General features: G+C 41.2%; 1 protein-coding gene across 3 annotated transcripts in view; it reads right to left on the minus strand.

Annotated features, from left to right (window-relative positions):
• Ift81 (intraflagellar transport 81) overlaps positions 1–17,330 on the minus strand; it is a 144,812-nt gene that overhangs the window by 26,212 nt on the left and 101,270 nt on the right. For all 3 annotated transcript variants that reach the window (XM_045133106.1, XM_045133103.1, XM_045133104.1), the window contains 2 exons: positions 16,194–16,322; positions 14,177–14,266 (listed from right to left, as the gene is read on the minus strand). In XM_045133106.1, the coding sequence (XP_044989041.1) occupies positions 14,177–14,266; positions 16,194–16,322 (219 nt within the window). The remainder of the gene's footprint in view (positions 1–14,176; positions 14,267–16,193; positions 16,323–17,330) is intronic.

Raw genomic sequence — 17,330 nt, forward strand, 5'->3', positions numbered from 1 at the left:
AACAGCCCCCTGTGCTGATAACTTTTAGGATGCTCTCCGGTACCTCTGATCAATATGCTACAGGCATTCAACAGGCAGCTATACCTGACCCGTATAGGGACCAGGTCAGGACACTGGGCTTGGCGGCATGGAAAAGGCTTGATGAGGGACACTCTGAACCCACCCCCCCTCTTATGGGTATTACTCAAAAACCATCTGAGGACTTGGCTACATTTATAGATAGGGTGTAAAAAAGTCTCCAAAGAAAATTTCCCCCAGGAGCATTATGGGATCAGTTTCCTAAAATGTTGGTCTGGGAAGGATATGATGGCTGATCACCACCTCGCCTGTGTGGGTCTCAAGGACAACTCCATGAGTAGATGGACTGTAGCCACCAAGGATGTTGGCACTATCTCCCATCAGGCTAGGGCCATGGCTGCCGCCCTTCAGGAAAATAAACAGAGAGATTTGGCTACTACGATCTGTGCATTACAGTTAAATCCTAAAAAATCAACATGTTTTGGGTGTGGGGATGAGGGCCATTTTAAAAAGGAGTGCCCCAACAAGACAAAGCCTTCCCCGCCCTCTGGGGGGATGACCAATGCCCCTCACACCTGCTGCCCTAAATGCAAGAAGGGGTTTCATTGGGCTAGGGAGTGTCAGTTAAGTTTGACATACAGGGAAAGCCTTTAAACTCCTCCCGGGGCTCCCCCCAGCCCTGTTAAATAAAGGAAAAGAGACCATCAAAGCCCACTGGACCATCCCTCTGGTCCCCGGCCTTAGACCCAAAATTATTTTAAATATTGGCAATAAAATATTCAAACTTCTCATCAACACTGGAGCGGTCCGAATGGTCCTGAGAAAGGAGGAAGTGCCCCCCTCCTGGCAGATTGTGCCTGGCACTCCCCTACTGGGAGTTGGCAGGCAGTCCACCTCCTGGGAGACTGCCACGTGGCTCCCTTGGACTGACCCAAGTGGGGGCAGGGAAGAAGTCTGCCCTCTCGTGGTGACTGGACTCACTGCTAACTTACTGGGGCAAGACATCCTTGGAGATGCCAAGGCTTTCATCACTACTGACCATAAGGACTTTTATAATGACTTGTTAGATGAAGAAGAATATCAACAACAGTTTGAGGAAGGGAGAGAATGCCATCCCAATTATAGAGATGACCCTTACTTTGAGACAAAAGTACTCCAATGAACACCCCTAATTCTAAGGGCCACTGCCCAGCCCCCCCCATTTAAAATCCAGTGGAGACTGGGGAATCCTATATGGGTTGAACAATGGCCTCTCCCCTCTTCTAAGTTACACCAACTCCACATACTTATTGATCAATAGTTGGAGGCCGGCATATCCGTCCCTCCACTAGTCCCTGGAACTCTCCTGTCTTTGTCATAAAAAAGTCTAATGGGTCCTGGATATTTTTACATGATTTAAGGAAGATCAATGAATGCATGATCCCCTTTGGAACCCCCCCTGAGGGGACTCCCATGGATCCCAGCTATTCCCAATATAAACCATACTACTATCATTGACATTAAAGATTGCTTCTTCTCTCTCCCTCTCCATCCAGGAGACATGGAAAAATTTGCATTCTCTGTACCTGCTGTTAATTTTTGTGCCCAGATAGGAGATTTGAGTGGACTGTCTTACCTCAGGGCATGGCTAATAGCCCATCCATTTGTCAATTACCTATCATCCATTTTCTCTTCTCTTATCAATCTCTCCAATACTCTGTTTTATATTTACATGGATGATATTATCCTTGGGTGCCTAGATTCCTCCATACTCCAGGACCTTAGCCATCAATGTCTAAGTATCCTTCATATTAACAGCTTTAAAGTAGCTCCTGAGAAAGTTCAAACTGTCCCTCCCTTTAAGATCTTGGGCTCGATCCTTACCCTAGATACAGTTTCACCTGTTAAACCACAACTTCATATTCAGGATTCTTACACCTTGCCTCAACTCCAGAAGCTCTTGGGAGAAATTAACTGGATGAGGCCCTGGATACCTATAACCACTGAGGAATTATCCCCCTTGTTTGATCTACTAAGGGGCCTTGACCTTTCATCTCAAGTAACCCTAGCACCTGGGCAGAGACAAGTCCTCTATAGAGTCCAGAAGGCCATAGATAACTCTAATCTCAAACGATTCAACCCTGATCTCACTCTTTCCCTCTACCTTTTCCCTGGGGAGACCCTGACCACTGCCCTGTTGGCTCAAAAGGGCAAGCCTATTCAGTGGATTCACCTCGTGATCAGTAGGGCCCCTAGGTCTATTCTTTTTTTTTTTTAAATTTTTTATTTATTTATTTGAGAGTGACAGACACAGAGAGAAAGACAGATAGAGGGAGAGAGAGAATGGGCACACCAGGGCTTCCAGCCTCTGCAAACGAACTCCAGACACGTGTGCCCCCTTGTGCATCTGGCTAACGTAGGACCTGGGGAAGCGAGCCTCGAACCGGGGTCCTTAGGCTTCACAGGCAAGCGCTTAACCGCTACGCCATCTCTCCAGCCCACTAGGTCTATTCTTTAAGTAACCAAGTAGCTGATTGCATCATTAAAGGAAGGGAAACTGCCATTAGACTCTTTGGTATTGAGCCTCACTCCATTTTTAACCCGTATAAGATAACTGATTTCATTTGGCTCCAAAGAAATAATGCAAAAGTTGCTATGGCACTTGAAGGGTTCCTGAGTACCATCAACTGCCATTATGGCCCTCAGAAGTGGATGAGCTCTTTTTCCAGGTTGGAGTGGAGACCCCCCCAGGCTTTTTCTACCCCAACCCAAGCCTGACTAGATATAACCAAACACTTAAATCACAATTACAAAAACAAAAGGGAGAATCACTACCCCCCATGATCAGCTAAAGAAAGCATTATTCACCTTAACTATTTTAAATTTTTCTAGAAATGAAAAAATGTCTCCATTCCAAAAACATTGGTCATCCTCTGTCATATACAGCTTGATTAAGGTCTGATGGAGAGACCCATTGACTGGGGCCTGGAGAGGACCAGACCCACTCCTCACAGCAGGGAGAAGGTTTGGATGCATTTTCCCTCAAGATGAAAAAAGACCCATTTGGATACCAGCGGGGGACCTAAAATATTTACCCCAGCAAGGGGACACTGATAATCACCCCTCCAGGGAGTGTTTCACCCCTGAGGATTGTTCCTCTGTTTTTTTTCCCCTGAAACGACTGGAGATGTGGATGCTACTGCTCTTCCTGATGCTGGTGACATTCACTCCACCCAGGGATGAAGGGTTTGGAAACCCACATGACACCAGAGATATCTTGGCCAAACAGATGGGAAAACCTTGTGAATGTCAGGGAGGAACACATAAAACACTTCCTTTTAACGAATGCTGTTTTTATGCCAAGAGATTGGGAATCATTCAAGACAAAATCAAAAGACTTCCAGAAAACCTGGAGAAGAGACAGCGGGACCTCCAGGACAACCCACTGTGAACGGGCCTACATGGCTTCTTACCTTACCTCCTCCCTCTACTTGGGCCCCTCCTTCTCCTTCTCCTCACTGTTGGGCCTTGTGTAATTAACAAAATTACACAATTCATTCACCAGTGGCTAGAGGTAATAAAAATCCATCAGGTTGAGATACATTATCACAGGCTGGAAACTCAGGAATTAAGTTCCTCAGATGACCCACTGCCACCTCCTCTGCCCTCCATGTGATTGATGATCTCAGACTGACTGAGACAGCCTAAGACAGGCCATGGAGTGGGCTTTCAGCGAGCTAAACACCTGGTACCCCCAGTGATGGGTAAGATCCCCAGAGGGGCCAACCTAAGACAGGTGCCATGGTGACTAATGCTTTTACAAAAACAAAAGGGGGAGATGCTGGGCCTTGAAAGACCCAGATGCAAGGCCTAGTGGAACTTCCTGAGCCTAGCTAAAGTTTGGCGATCTGCCTCTGGCGAGCTATGACTCAGCAAGACGCCTAATAGCCTGTTACTTCCACATAGGAGTTAGAATTCCCGTGCGTGTGCTTAGAACCAACCATTTCAAAAGTTGCAGTATAATATTGGCCCTTACCTCTCCCCCATCCTAGAATCCCCACCCTCGTTCCTCAACACTATATAGGCAACCGCCTGTAACAATAAAGTGAGTTCCTGCTTTGACAAGACTCCTGGCTTGATGGTGTGTTCCTGGCCGTCAACACTCATCCTCCTCCTCAACTCCTTGGGAGGAACCAGCAGACCTGGTTCTTCCTCAGCACTACCTGCCAGGGGAGCCTGGCACCATCTCTCCAGCCCAGAAGTGTTAAATCATTCTAAAGTTCCTGTATTGCTGAAAATTGCTAATTTACTTAGTTTTTTCTTCTTCTTCTTCTTTTTTTTTTTTTTTTTTTTGAGGTAAGGTCTTATTGTACCCCAAGCTGACCTGGAATTCACTATGTAATTTCAGGCTGGCCTCAAACTCACAGTGATCCTTCTAGGATTAAAGGTGTGCACCACCACACCTGGCCACTTCAGGTTTTTTATTTGTTTGGTTTTATGAGGTAGGATTTTGCTCTAGCCCAGGCTAACCTGGAATTCACTATATAGTCTCAGGGTAGCCTCAAACTCACGGCGGTCTTCCCACCTCTGCCTCCCGAGTGCTGGCATTAAAGGTGTGCACCACCACATCTGGCTTATTTTTATTTTTTTGATGCAAAGTCTCACTAGCCCAGGCTGTCCTGGAATTCACTTTGTAGCACAAGTTGGCCTTGAACTCAGTGATCCTCCTATCTCAACCTCCTGAGTGCTGGGATAAAAGGTGTGAGCCACCACACCCAGATGTCTGATTGGCTTTGGACTTTGATTAGTGAAGATGTATGTTAAAACCTAAGAGGAGCACTCTGGAGGCAGAGGTAGGAGGATCGCCATGAGTTCGAGGCCACCCTGAGACTACATAGTGAATTCCAGGTCAGCCTGAGCTAGTGTGAAACCCTACCTCAAAAAACAAAACAAAACAAAACCCTAATAGGATCCAGATTACTGTTTTCCACCCTTTGATGCCCTCCCCGCCCTCCCCATCCATCCTATTGTCTAGTCCATGAGGTGCATGCTGGGTATGTAAGGTATCTTGGGTAGATTCAGGTTAGGTGTTGTAGATGAGTGAGACTATGTGTCGATTTTTTTTTCTGTGATTGGGTAAGTTCACTGAGAATGATTTGTTCCAGGTTCAACCATTTTTCCTCAAATTTCTTTGTGTTGTTTTTTCTTACTGCTGTATTCCATTACTGCTGTGTTCCATTGTGTAGATATACCACATCTTCATTATCCATTCTTCTAATGATGGACATCTGGGTTGATTCCAGCTTTTAGCTATTACGAATTGAGCCGCTACAAACATGGTTGAGCAAATCTCTCTGGCCTGTGGTTTGAAGGTTTTAGGGTAGATGCCCAGTAAGGGTATAACTGGGTCTGTTGGTATTTCTATAGTCAGCTTTTTCAGGAGTCTCCATATTGCTTTCCAAAGTGGTTGTACCATCCTACATTCCCACCAAAAGTGGATGAGTGTTCCTGCTTCTCCACATCCTCGCCAGCATTTATTTTCATTTGATTTTTTGATGTTGGCTATCCTTATTGGGGTAAGGTGGAATCTCATAGTTGTTTTAATTTGCATTTCTCTGATGATTAGGGATGATGAACATTTTTTTAAGTGTGTGTTTGCCATTTGTATATCTTCCTTTGTGAATTGCCTGTTCAACTCTGCACCCCATTTTGTGAGTGGGGTACCATAAAATTCTAACTTCCTAAAAGACAGAGCAAATGGCTGAACCTTCACTAGACCCTTACAAGGAAACACCTGAACCACAAGACACCGGAGAGGGTAGGATCAAGACTAACCTAAATCTTCTACATCTTCCTTCCCTCCCTCTCCCCCTCTCCCCTCTCTCTCTCTCTCCTCTCTAACTCTTGTATATTAGTTATGTTTTTCCTCAATTTCTTAGTGGGCACTGACCTGTAACCCCCACTTCCAGCTTGGGGCTACCATCCACAATGAGCTTTTGATAACAGAAACCTACAAGGTTTCCCAAAACAATGACAGACTTCTGTCAGAGTACTTGATGACCCACCAAAGGCCAGTGGTAAGACCCTATTGCTGAAGACTCCATACGCAGCTGACATGTAAAATGGAATGGTATGGCTGGAAGCCAGGAGAGAGTCAAGTCCCCAGACAGTCAGCGTGTCTAGTGCCAGTAGGTGCTACATGGGCGACTGGGGGAAATGACCAATATCTGTCCAAGCAACTCATTGTCTAACCTAATTAGCAACAAATAACCTGATGTGATGCCCACACAAGTGCAATACTGGCACACAGCTATGGTGGGGAACCAACTGCTCTTGATTTGGCTAACTGATCCCCTCAGTGGTACGAGACCCATAGCTGGAGCTGGGAAACAAGTCAGAACCATACCCAAACATAAGCCCACTCTCCAATATCAAGCTACCATCAATCATGGGGTACAAGAGGGCCTACACCTATCAGACTCTCTATAAAAAAGTAATTGTTATCTCAATTTTCTAGGTGCTAACTTACTCTCCCTTGGAGAAACTGCTTCTCTTTTTCAGATAGATGCAGATCCTAAGGAGAGAGCTGCCCCAACATACCTCAAAAGGGGCCCAACTGAAGCTAAGGACAATTGGCGAAACAAGCAAGGGTGATGTTTTCCTGATGAACCGGATACCAACACAAAGGAGAAAGAGACCAACACAGAGAAAAATCAACTCCTACCAAATCAGAGAGCCAGAGCCTCAGAGGCCCCCAACACCTCAGCACTGAAGCAGACCAAAAATGAACCCAACGTGGCTCAGGGAAATTTTGCGGAAGACGGGGCAGAAAGAATGTCAGAGTCACATGTTGGGTCATGATATGCAGAGACACTTATTGTACCAATAACTGTGGGCTAACTCTACAATGCACGACCCATTTACATCAATAAGGAGGGTCCAATGGGAGGGGGTAGATCATGGATGAGCCTAAACAATGGTACCAAACTGCCTGTATTTGCTGAAAAGAAAACTAATAAATTAAATTAAAAAAAACCCTAATAGGAAATTGTATCACAATTGAAGCAGAAGTTGTAAAAGGACATGAAGAAGAAAAGAAAGGAAAAATAGGATTGCATAATGGAAGATAGAAAAGAAATTAAAGAAAATGTACAGGAAATAGGACATACAAGAGAAAAATTCAAAGACATTAATAATCAGAGGATATGCAAATGGGACTAAATTACCCATTCACAGATCTTTAAAATGGCTGCATAGAGCCATGCCCACTCAATCCAGGTACATGCTAAGACAAGTACAGAACAAAAATCCAAACACAGAAAGCTGAAAGGAAACACATAAATAGATGTACCAAAAAATAAGAATGAGCTTCCTAGACAAAAGTATTACCAAGAGCAAAGAGAGTTAAAGCATAGAGGTAAAACAAAATTTGCTGGATGTGGTGGTGCATGCCTTTAATCCTAGTACTCAGGAGGCAGAGGCAGGAGGATACCTGAGAGTTTGAGGCCAGCCTAAAATTACAGAGTAAGTTCCACATCAAGCTGGGTAAGAGTAAGAACCTACCTCAAAAAACCAAAAAAAGAAAAAAAAAGTTGAGGCATCATTTAAGTTCAAGAATCCGAGGCCAGTCTGGGAAATAGAACAAGACTCTCTCTCAAACGACAATAAATTTAATTGAAAAAAAAAATAGTTTTTAGGGTTTGGGATGTTAAGTGGCAGAGCATTTGCCTAGCATGCCTGATACTGTCCCTAATATTATAAGAGAAAAAAAATTTTTTTTGAAAGTCCAGGTATGTGGTAGAATGCTTTTGTCTAGCTTGGAAAAGTTCTGGCTTCCATCTCTAGCACTATAAAACGAATTACTGACTGACTGACTAAGTAAATAAATAAATGGGAGAAAATTGGACCATTAGGAGAAAAAAACTTCAACACAAAGGGTGAACAAAAAACAGCTACAGTGTTATATATGGACAATGAGGAACTGGAAGGAAACTGAGGTTACAAAGTACACTAAACCAGAAAATAAGAGGGGCCATGAAACAGAACAGAAATAGTGGTGAAAATCTAGCTGGTGACAGAAACAGTAAGAAGCCATAGATTCAGTGGAAAGAACTTGCTCTGCCATTTGCCATCTATGTAGTTTTAGAGAAGTCCTTAGTCTCTATGACTTTACTTCCTTATTTCCATCAAGCAGAGTCCCTACCTCACTGGGCTGTTATGAAGCCTAAATAAGTAATATAAGAATATATGGTGCATAACCAGTGCTTAATAAATATTATTAGTCTCAAATTCAGTTCTGTTCCCTGGACCAAAATGCTCTGGTTATAGTGTCTGTCTACATGTTCCAGAAAATGCTATGGCTCTGGTTCCTAGATTTACATGACAGTACATTTTCTTTATTATCCTAAGTATCCTTTCAATAACTCCTCATTTAAAACTTAAATGGAGCAGTGTATGCCTTTAATCCCAGTACTTAGGAAGCTGAGGTAGGAGGATCACTGTGAGTTCAAGGCCACCCTGAGACTACATAGTCAATTCCAGGTCAGCCTGGGCTGGAGTGAGACCCTACCTCGAAAAATCAAAAAACAACAACAACAAAAAACAAACAAACAAAAAATTAAGTGGATTTAACTAAAACTATAAATATATTTATTAGCTTACATAGACATAGGGTCCTTTATGTACAGAATCCTATCATCTACAAATAATGATACCTTGATCTCTTCCTTTCCAATTTTTATCTCTTTTATGTGTATCTCTTGCCTTATTGCTATAGCTAAGGCTTCCTGTACTATATCATATAAAAGTGGGAGCTGGGCGTGGAGGTGCATGCCTTTAATCCCAGCACTCGGGAGGCAGAGATAGGAGGATCATCATGAGTTTGAGGCCATCCTGAGACTACACAGTGAATTCCAGGTCAGCCTGAGCTAGAGTGATACCCTACCTCAAAAAATCAAAAATAAATAAATAAAATAAAGTAAAAGTGGGGACAGTGGATACCCTTGTCTTGTTCCTTATTTTAGTGGAAAAGCTTCAAGTTTTTCCCCATTTAGTATATAGGAAGGCTACTGATTTCCATGTGTTTATTTTGTATCCTGCTAAGTTGTTTAAGTGTTTATGAGCTTTAAGAGTTTGCTGGTAGAGTCTTTAGGGTCCATTATGTAAAGAATCTTATCTGCAAATAACGATAATTTGATCTCTTACTTTGCGATTTCTATTCCTTTTATGTGTGTCTCTTGCTATAACTAAGACTTCCAGTACTATATGAAATATAAGTAGGGACAGTGGACACTCCTGTGTTGTTCCTGATTTTAGTGGCAAAGCTTCAAGTTTTTCCTCATTTAGTATTATGTTGGCTATAGGTTTGTCATAAATAACCTTTGTTATGTTGAGATATGTTCTTTCTATTTCCAGTTTCTGTAGGGCTTTTATCATGAAGGGATGCTGGATTTTTTTCAAATGCCTTTTCTGTGTCTATTGAGATGATGTGATTTTTGTTCTTTAGTCCATTTACACAGTGTATTAATTTTGTCAATTTACATATGTTGAACCATCCCTGCATCTCTGGGATAAAGCTTACTTGGTTGGGTCAAGAGACTGTTGATATAAAGAGTTATTATTGAAAGGTTTGTATTTATTATTGTCATTGTTTTTTTGTTAACTTTTTATTTTATCTTATTTGTTTTGAGAACAAGAGCAAGTCACACACAGAGAGAGGTAGATACAGATACAGATACAGAGAGAGAGAGACAGAGACAGACACAGAGAGAGAGGGAGAGAAAGATTGAAAGAGAATGGATATGCCGGATCTTCAGCCGCTGTAAACAAACTCCAGATGCATGTATCACCTTGTGCATCTGGCTTTTGTGGGTTCTGGGGAATAGAACTTCAGTCCTTTGGCTTTGTAGGGAAGTACCTTAACTGCTAAGCCATCTCTCCAGCCCTCTTCTTGCCATTCTTCCTGTTTTGAGGTTGTTCTGATTTCTCCTTTAAAAATTCTTGTATTAACTATTATTTGAGTATGGTTTATTTTTTCCTGGTTCCTTACATGTGTGCTTTTCTTTCTCTTCAAGTATTTTCTGTACATCTGGTTTCATGTTCATATATTCCTTTAGTCTGTTTATGTTGTGGAATGTCCTTATATCTCTATCTACTTGGATAGATAGCTTTGCTGAATAAAGTAATCTTGGTTGACATTTGTTATCTTTCAGTACTTGGAATACATCATTCCAAGCCCTTCTGGCTTTTAAAGTTTGTATTGAAGACTTACCTTTGTATGTAACTTGATTTTTCTCACTACTTTTAATATATTTTCTTTGGTTTGTGTGTTTTGTAGTTTAATTATAATATGATGGTGAGAGGTTCTTTCCTGATTTGTCTGTTTGGCATTCTACAAGCTTCCTGTATCTGCATTGGCATCTCTTTCCCTATTTGGAGGAAGTTTTCTTGATTTTTATTGAGAATACCTGATATGACTCTGGAGTGATATTCTTCTCCTTCTACTATGCTCTGAATTCTTATGTTTGACCTCTTCATAGTGTCCTGAGTGTCTTGAAATTCTCATTCATGCCTTCCTATTAGTTTGTCTTTCTCTTTGTTGGATTGTATATTAGATCTACCATTTGGTCTTCCAGTTTAGATATTCCATCCTTTCCTTGATCCATTCTACTGGTGAGACTTTCTACAGAATTTTCTATTTGACTTACTCTGTTTTTCATTTCCAATATTTCTGATTGGTATTTTTCATTATTTCTATTTCCTTACTCATGTCTTATATTAACCTCCTTATTTCATTAAGTTGGTTTCCTGTGTTCTTCTTCAGCAGTTTTTTTTTCCTTTGGTTCCTTTGACTTATTTGAGTATAGATATAATAAATTTTCTGAAATCTTTGCCAGGCATTTCATCTTAAACAGTCTCACTGGGGGTCATTTCTGATGGAATTATAATTTTTGGTGGGATTGCATTATTTTCTTCTTTTGTTGTTGTTGTTTTTGAGGTAGGGGCTCACTCTAATCCAGGCTGACTTGGAATTCACTATGTAGTCTCAGGGTGGTCTTGAACTCACAGTGATCCTCCTACCTCTGCCTCTCAAGTGCTGGGATTACAGGCGTGCACCACCATGCCTAGCAATGCTTGGGTTTTCTAATTATCTACAGTGTTCTTAGCTGTGTAAATCTGACTTTATATATCTTCAGAGTAGGGGTGTAAGGTGCCAAGTGTATCTCTTATACTCCAAGAAAACAGCAGGAGTGACCATAGGTGTTGAGTTTGCCTGCTATTCAAGTATTCTAGTAAACTAGGTGGAGTAATTTACTGGTAGATTCTAAATTCAACTGAGCAGTATACACATTTAATCAAAACTAGCATGGAGCATTTATGTAGTAGTAGGGATTAAAACAAACATAAACTAATAAAGCCAAAGTCCCTAAAGGTTTGTGTTAACCCACACCCTTACTCCTGTCAATTGGGAGGTTGAGATTTCTGGTCTGAAATGGCTTCCAGGTCAGCCTGAGTCCTAGTCAGACCCTGCCTCCAGTAATGACAGAAGGAAAAAACAAAGGCCCTATGAATCTGGAAACATCAAAGGCAACAATAGTCAACCCCAAAATACAGCTTATTTAGGAATGGTAAAGCCAACCAAGAATATGTAACACATAACCTGCCCTGACATGGAAACAGATATCAGAACTTTCAGTGTAGGTCTATGTACCTGCCTTTGTGTAAGTAGGCCCTATTACCTCTTGGGATGGCTTCCAATCTCACCAATGCTGAGTGCCCACCTCCATCCTTGTCTGCTGCACTGTGGATCTGGTTTCTGATTGGCTGTGCTGGATGCCATAAGGCTGGGGGTGAGTGAGTTCTGTAGAGGTTCATGGCCCTGACAGTTGGGGGATGGGAAGCTATATAAGATGCATGGAGTTGTACTGGAGCTGCACAGCTGGTGCCATTTGTGTTCTCCTTTAACAGATGCTCAGCTGGTTCCTGCTGTCTTCTTCAGGTTTCTTGATTTTGCATGGAGCCTGATGTGAATGGAAAGTCCCTCTGCTGGGTTTCTGCTCCTGCAGTTCTGTGGTGGCCAGGCAGGCAGATGTGGACCATGGCCGCTGGTGCCTTGGTGGAGTTCTGGCCAGTTTCCTCCTTTCTGAAAGCTCTTAGTTTCTCCTTCCCTGCTATATTTGATAATAATTTATATACCTTTACTTTTCAGTGGAAGGGTGTATTTTGTTGTTTTTCTGCTTATTTTCCTCCCTAGGTTGCTCTGGCGTGGTTATAGCATGCTGCTATCTTACCCGGAAGTTGAAAGATCCATTTTCTCTCCTTCTCTCTCTCTCTTTTTTTTGGGGGGTGGGCAGGGTTTGAGGTAGTGTTTCACTCTAGCCCAGACTGACCTGGTATTCGCTGAGTACTCTCAGGCTGGCCTTGAACTCATGGCGATTCACCCACCTCTGCCTCCCAAGTACTGGGATTAAAGGCATATGTCCCCACACCTGTCCTTTTTTTTTTAAGATACCATTCCATGAAGTCCAGGCTGGCCTCAAACTTGATATGCAGCTGAGGATGTCTTTGAATCCTCCTACCTCCACCTTCCACGTGCTAGAATTATGGGTGTGTAATATCATGTCTGGTTTATGCAGTACTGGGATGAAATCAGGGCTCTCACATACTAGGTAGGCATTGTACCAATGAAGCAACCTATCCTGCCCTGTTTTGTTTTTTTTTTTTTTTTCGAGGTAGGGTCTCACTCTAGCTCAGGCTGACCTGCAATTCATTATGTAGTCTCAGGGTGGCCTTGAACTCACAGTGATCCTCCTACCTCTGCCTCCTAAGTGCTGGGATTAAAGGCATGAGCCACCACGTATGGTTGCCCTGTTTTTTAAAAATTAATTTTATTCATGAGAGAGAGAGAGAGAGAATGAATATAAATGAGAATGATGGGCACACCAGGGCCTTTAGCTGCTGTAAAAAAAACCTTCAGATGCATGTGTCACTTTGTGCACTTTGTGCATCTTAGCTTACGTGGGTCTTAGGAACTCGAACCTTAATCCTTTGACTTTGCAGGCAAAATCCTTAACCATTAAGCCATCACTCCAGCCCCCTTATTATGGTTTTTAATATTTGTTTTCCAAGTGGTTGAACTTAACATGCTGGATCCATTTCACTTCTTATAGTAGAAGTCCCAGAGAGCGGGTACTTTGTTTCTCCTCCTCTGTGATAGCAGTAATGTGTAAAGGAATGAGCAGTTTAAGACAAGTCAGGCTCCAACTCACTTCTCTTGTCTATTTGGATAAGCCACTAAACATATTTCAGAATTCTTGGTATTTTCTAGGAAAATTATTATTTGAAAATCTGTATGATTTCCTATTCTGTGTTTCAGACTCTAATTCTGACAGATGGCATTCATGAACTAGAAAGTTCCATCCTCAGGCACCTGCAGCATAGTTCATAAATTTACTAATTATCACGGCGATCCTCCTACCTCTGCCTCCCAAACGCTGGGATTAAAGGTGTGCGCCACCACGCCTAGCTAGAAAATCCTTTTTTTTTGAAGCAATGATTACAATTAGTATCCAATAAAAGACACTTTGTACTCATCATACCATATTACAATTTTCTCCTTATCATGCCTTCCAGCAAAGCAAGCTCCTTAATCTAAGGTTGACTTGTCACCATTTGGGCACTTTGGGCCTTTATTTAGCCACAGAAGGATGTTCACATTCACAGCTCTCATATGCATATGATTTAAAGGAAACATATCATCTGGTTTTTTAATTTTTTTTTTTTTTTTTTTTTTCTTTTTCAAGGTAGGGTCTCACTCTGGTCCAGGCTGACCTGGAATTAACTCTGTAGTCTCAGGGTGGCCTTGAACTCACGGCGATCCTCCTACCTCTGCCTCCCAATTGCTGGGATTAAAGGCATGCGCCACCACGCCCGGCTTGGTTTTTTAATTTTAATTCAGATTCCTTCTTTTTCATTTCCCACCACCCACTAGTTTATAACAAGATCAATAGCAGAAATTCAATAAAACTCTTTGCAGGTCACAGTATTACTCTCTTTTGCAGAATCATATCAATGTAGTAAAAATAATTTGCTTCTTATCATTACCCAGTGAAATATTTAGTAGTCTAGTATATCTGAGTAAGATAGAACACTAAAAATACCATAAAATCAAATCACTTACTTGATATTTCTGACGCAACTGTCGTAATTCTTTTATAACTGGGCCTAGAGCTGACTTCTTTTCTGATATCAGAGAATTCAGTTTTTTTACCTGTCATTGAAGTCAAAAACATGCATCTCAAAAAACTTCAAAATTCAAAAGAATTGCATGCATAACATTAATTGTTACAGTTAAATAGTAAAACAACAACAACAACAAAGTATAAATTACTTCAGTGACAATGGAAAAGGGATTCCGTAAATTCTGATTCCTTAGCAAGATGGAATACCACTTAATGATTCAAAATGTCAATATTAAGAATGTAGCCATGTGTGGTGGCACACGTCTTTAATCCCAGCACACAGGAGGAAGAGGTAGGAGGATTGCTGTGAGTTTGAGGGCACTCTGAGGCTACCTAGTGAATTCCAGGTTAGACTGGGCTAGAATGAGACCCTACCTTGAAAAACCAAAAAAAAAAAAAAAAAGGAATGTAAACCAGGGCAGTGAGATGGCTCAATGGTTAAAGGCGCTTGTTTGTAAAGCCTGATACCTGAGTTTGATTCTCTAGTACCCATGTATAGTCAGATGCACAAAATGGTGCATGCATCTGGGATATGTTTGCAGTGACAAGAGGCCCTGGCATGCCTATTCTCTCTGTCTCTTTCTCTCTCCTCCTTCTCTTCCTCCTTCTTCCTCTTCTTCCTCCTTCTCCTCCCCCTTCTTTTTTTTTAGTTTCTCGAGGTAGGGTCTCACTCTTGCTCAGGCTGACCTGGAATTCACTATGTAGTCTCAGGGTGGCCTCGAACTCACAGTGATCCTCCTACCTCTGCCTCCTGAATGCTGGGATTAAAGGCGTGCGCCACCATGCCCAGCTTCTGTCTGCCTCTTTCTACCTTTCAAATAAATAAACAAAAGTATTTTGAAAAGATTGTAAACCATTATGGGAAAATGTTTATAAGTTAATACTGAATGAAACAATTATAAAGTTTATCTGTAGATAACTACAATCTGATGTATATGTGTATATATAAATATAATTATGTAGGTTATATAAAATATATACAGATATGGATTGAATGATATTCAAAATACCTAATATGAATGGTATCAGTAATGACCATTAGTCAGAATAGTTACTAGTACAGATGAGCAGGGTTCTGGAGGCCCCCCTCCATACTAAATGCTCATTTTTTTTTTTTTTTTTGAGGTAGGGTCTCACTCTAGCCCAGGCTGACCTGGAATTCACTCTGTATTCTCAGGGTGACCTCGAACTCATGGAGATCCTCCTACCTCTGCCTCCTGAGTGCTGGGATTAAAGGCATGCGCTACCACGCCTGGCTAAATGCTCATCATTTTAGGAGTTAGATTTTGGTAAAATCCAGAAAACTCTTGGATAATGCCCAGAATAGACAGGGTAGTCTGTAAAATACCAACAAACAGAGAAAGATTTCAATGTTATAATGCCTGATGAAAATTGTAGCAGTACATTCTTGCTAGAAAGCAGATCTGAATATAGAAAGATACTAAGAACAGACACAAACTAAATAATTTTATTATTAGGCTGGTATGATTTATAAAAGTCTTACTTTTGTCATAAATACTTATTTAAATGTTATGTAAGTTCTATACACCTAAAACCACAAAATGTACACTGTTTAACCTAAATAAACAGAATGGAAAAATTCAAGAGATTAAAAAAATAGATGAAAGCAGACAGAGTAAACAATGAGCATAAGTGAACATTTGAGGGGGCTGGAGAGATGACTTAGTGGTTAAGGTGCTTTCCTGTAAAGCCTAAGGACCCAGGTTTGACTCCCCAGTACCCATGTGAGCCAGATACACATGGTGCTGCATGCGTCTGAAGTTCCTTTGCAGTGGCTATAGGCCCTGGCAAACCCAGTTTCTCTCTCTCCTCCCCTCTCAAATAAATAAAAAAAATATTATAAAATAAGTACACATTTGAATGTCTCACTGAAAATGAAACACAAAACACTTGAGTTCTAATAAAAGAAAACAACTAAAAAGAAAGTGTTATCACCATTTCAGACATGTCATCTAATGTCCGTCCTTTTATTTCATCAACTTCACTCTTCAGTGCTGACACCCTTTCTAGCTCTTCTTGGGTGTAGCTATATCCAGATACACCCTGTTTCTCTTCAATAGTTTGCTGTAAGTAAGAAATAAAAAGGCCATAAACTTGGTGTTGATATCTTGCTGGTTCCAACATGAAGTATGTGGACTTCATATTTCTAAAAAGCTGTGGATAACACGAATTTGTTTAGAATCACAAAGGGCAAGCGTCATTGAATTCATTTCATTCAAATATATGCTTCTTTCTGTGTTATAACTCTAAATTCGATTTTACTGCCATCTTCAGATGCACAGGAAGTATTTCTAACTTTAGACACTAGAATAAAGCTATTTACTTAGCACAGAACCTAAATAACTTGATGCACTCAATAAATATTTGATGAATAGTCACAAGTAACAGGTTGTATCATTCACTCATCTGGTATTTATTACATGTTTAGCTGTGCTGACCGCAGTTCTAGGTCCCAGTATATAGTAATGAACAAAAAAAGAATGAAAAAAAAATCTCTTCTATCACAGAGCTTACTTCTAATGGGAACAACTAAGCAATATGCAAATAAGTAAAGTACATATAGTTGGAGGTGGGAATAGGGCTGAAAATTTAAATCACAAGGTTGTTAGGAGTGTTCCTGAAATAACACCTGAGCAAAGCTCTGAAGGAAGTAAGGATGTGAAGGAAGGAAGTAAGGTCTGGCAGTGGAGTAGAAACAGCAGAGGTCAACTGATAGAAAACTACAGAATGTAGTGTCCTAGATGACAAGTAAAGAAAAATTTTACAGGAAGGAGTGGTCAACTATGTTAAAAGGAGGAATAAGAAAAGGACTAAGGGGTTGGAGAAATGGCTCAATGGTTGAGGCACTTGCCTGCAAGCCTAATGACCTGGTACCCATGTAAAGCCAGACTCACAAAGTGGTGCATGTGTCTGGAGTTTGTTTGCAGAGGCTAGAGGCTCTAGTTACCCATTTTCTCTTTTTCTGTCTCTCTCTGCTTGCAAATAAAATAAAATATTTAAAAAAAGGACTGAGATCATTAGCCTGCTCTGGGGGGTGCATGTGTGTAGTGAGTAGGCTGGAGCTTCCCATTC

This window comes from Jaculus jaculus, chromosome 13, assembly GCF_020740685.1.
Source record: "Jaculus jaculus isolate mJacJac1 chromosome 13, mJacJac1.mat.Y.cur, whole genome shotgun sequence".
Taxonomy (NCBI): Eukaryota; Metazoa; Chordata; class Mammalia; order Rodentia; family Dipodidae; genus Jaculus; species Jaculus jaculus.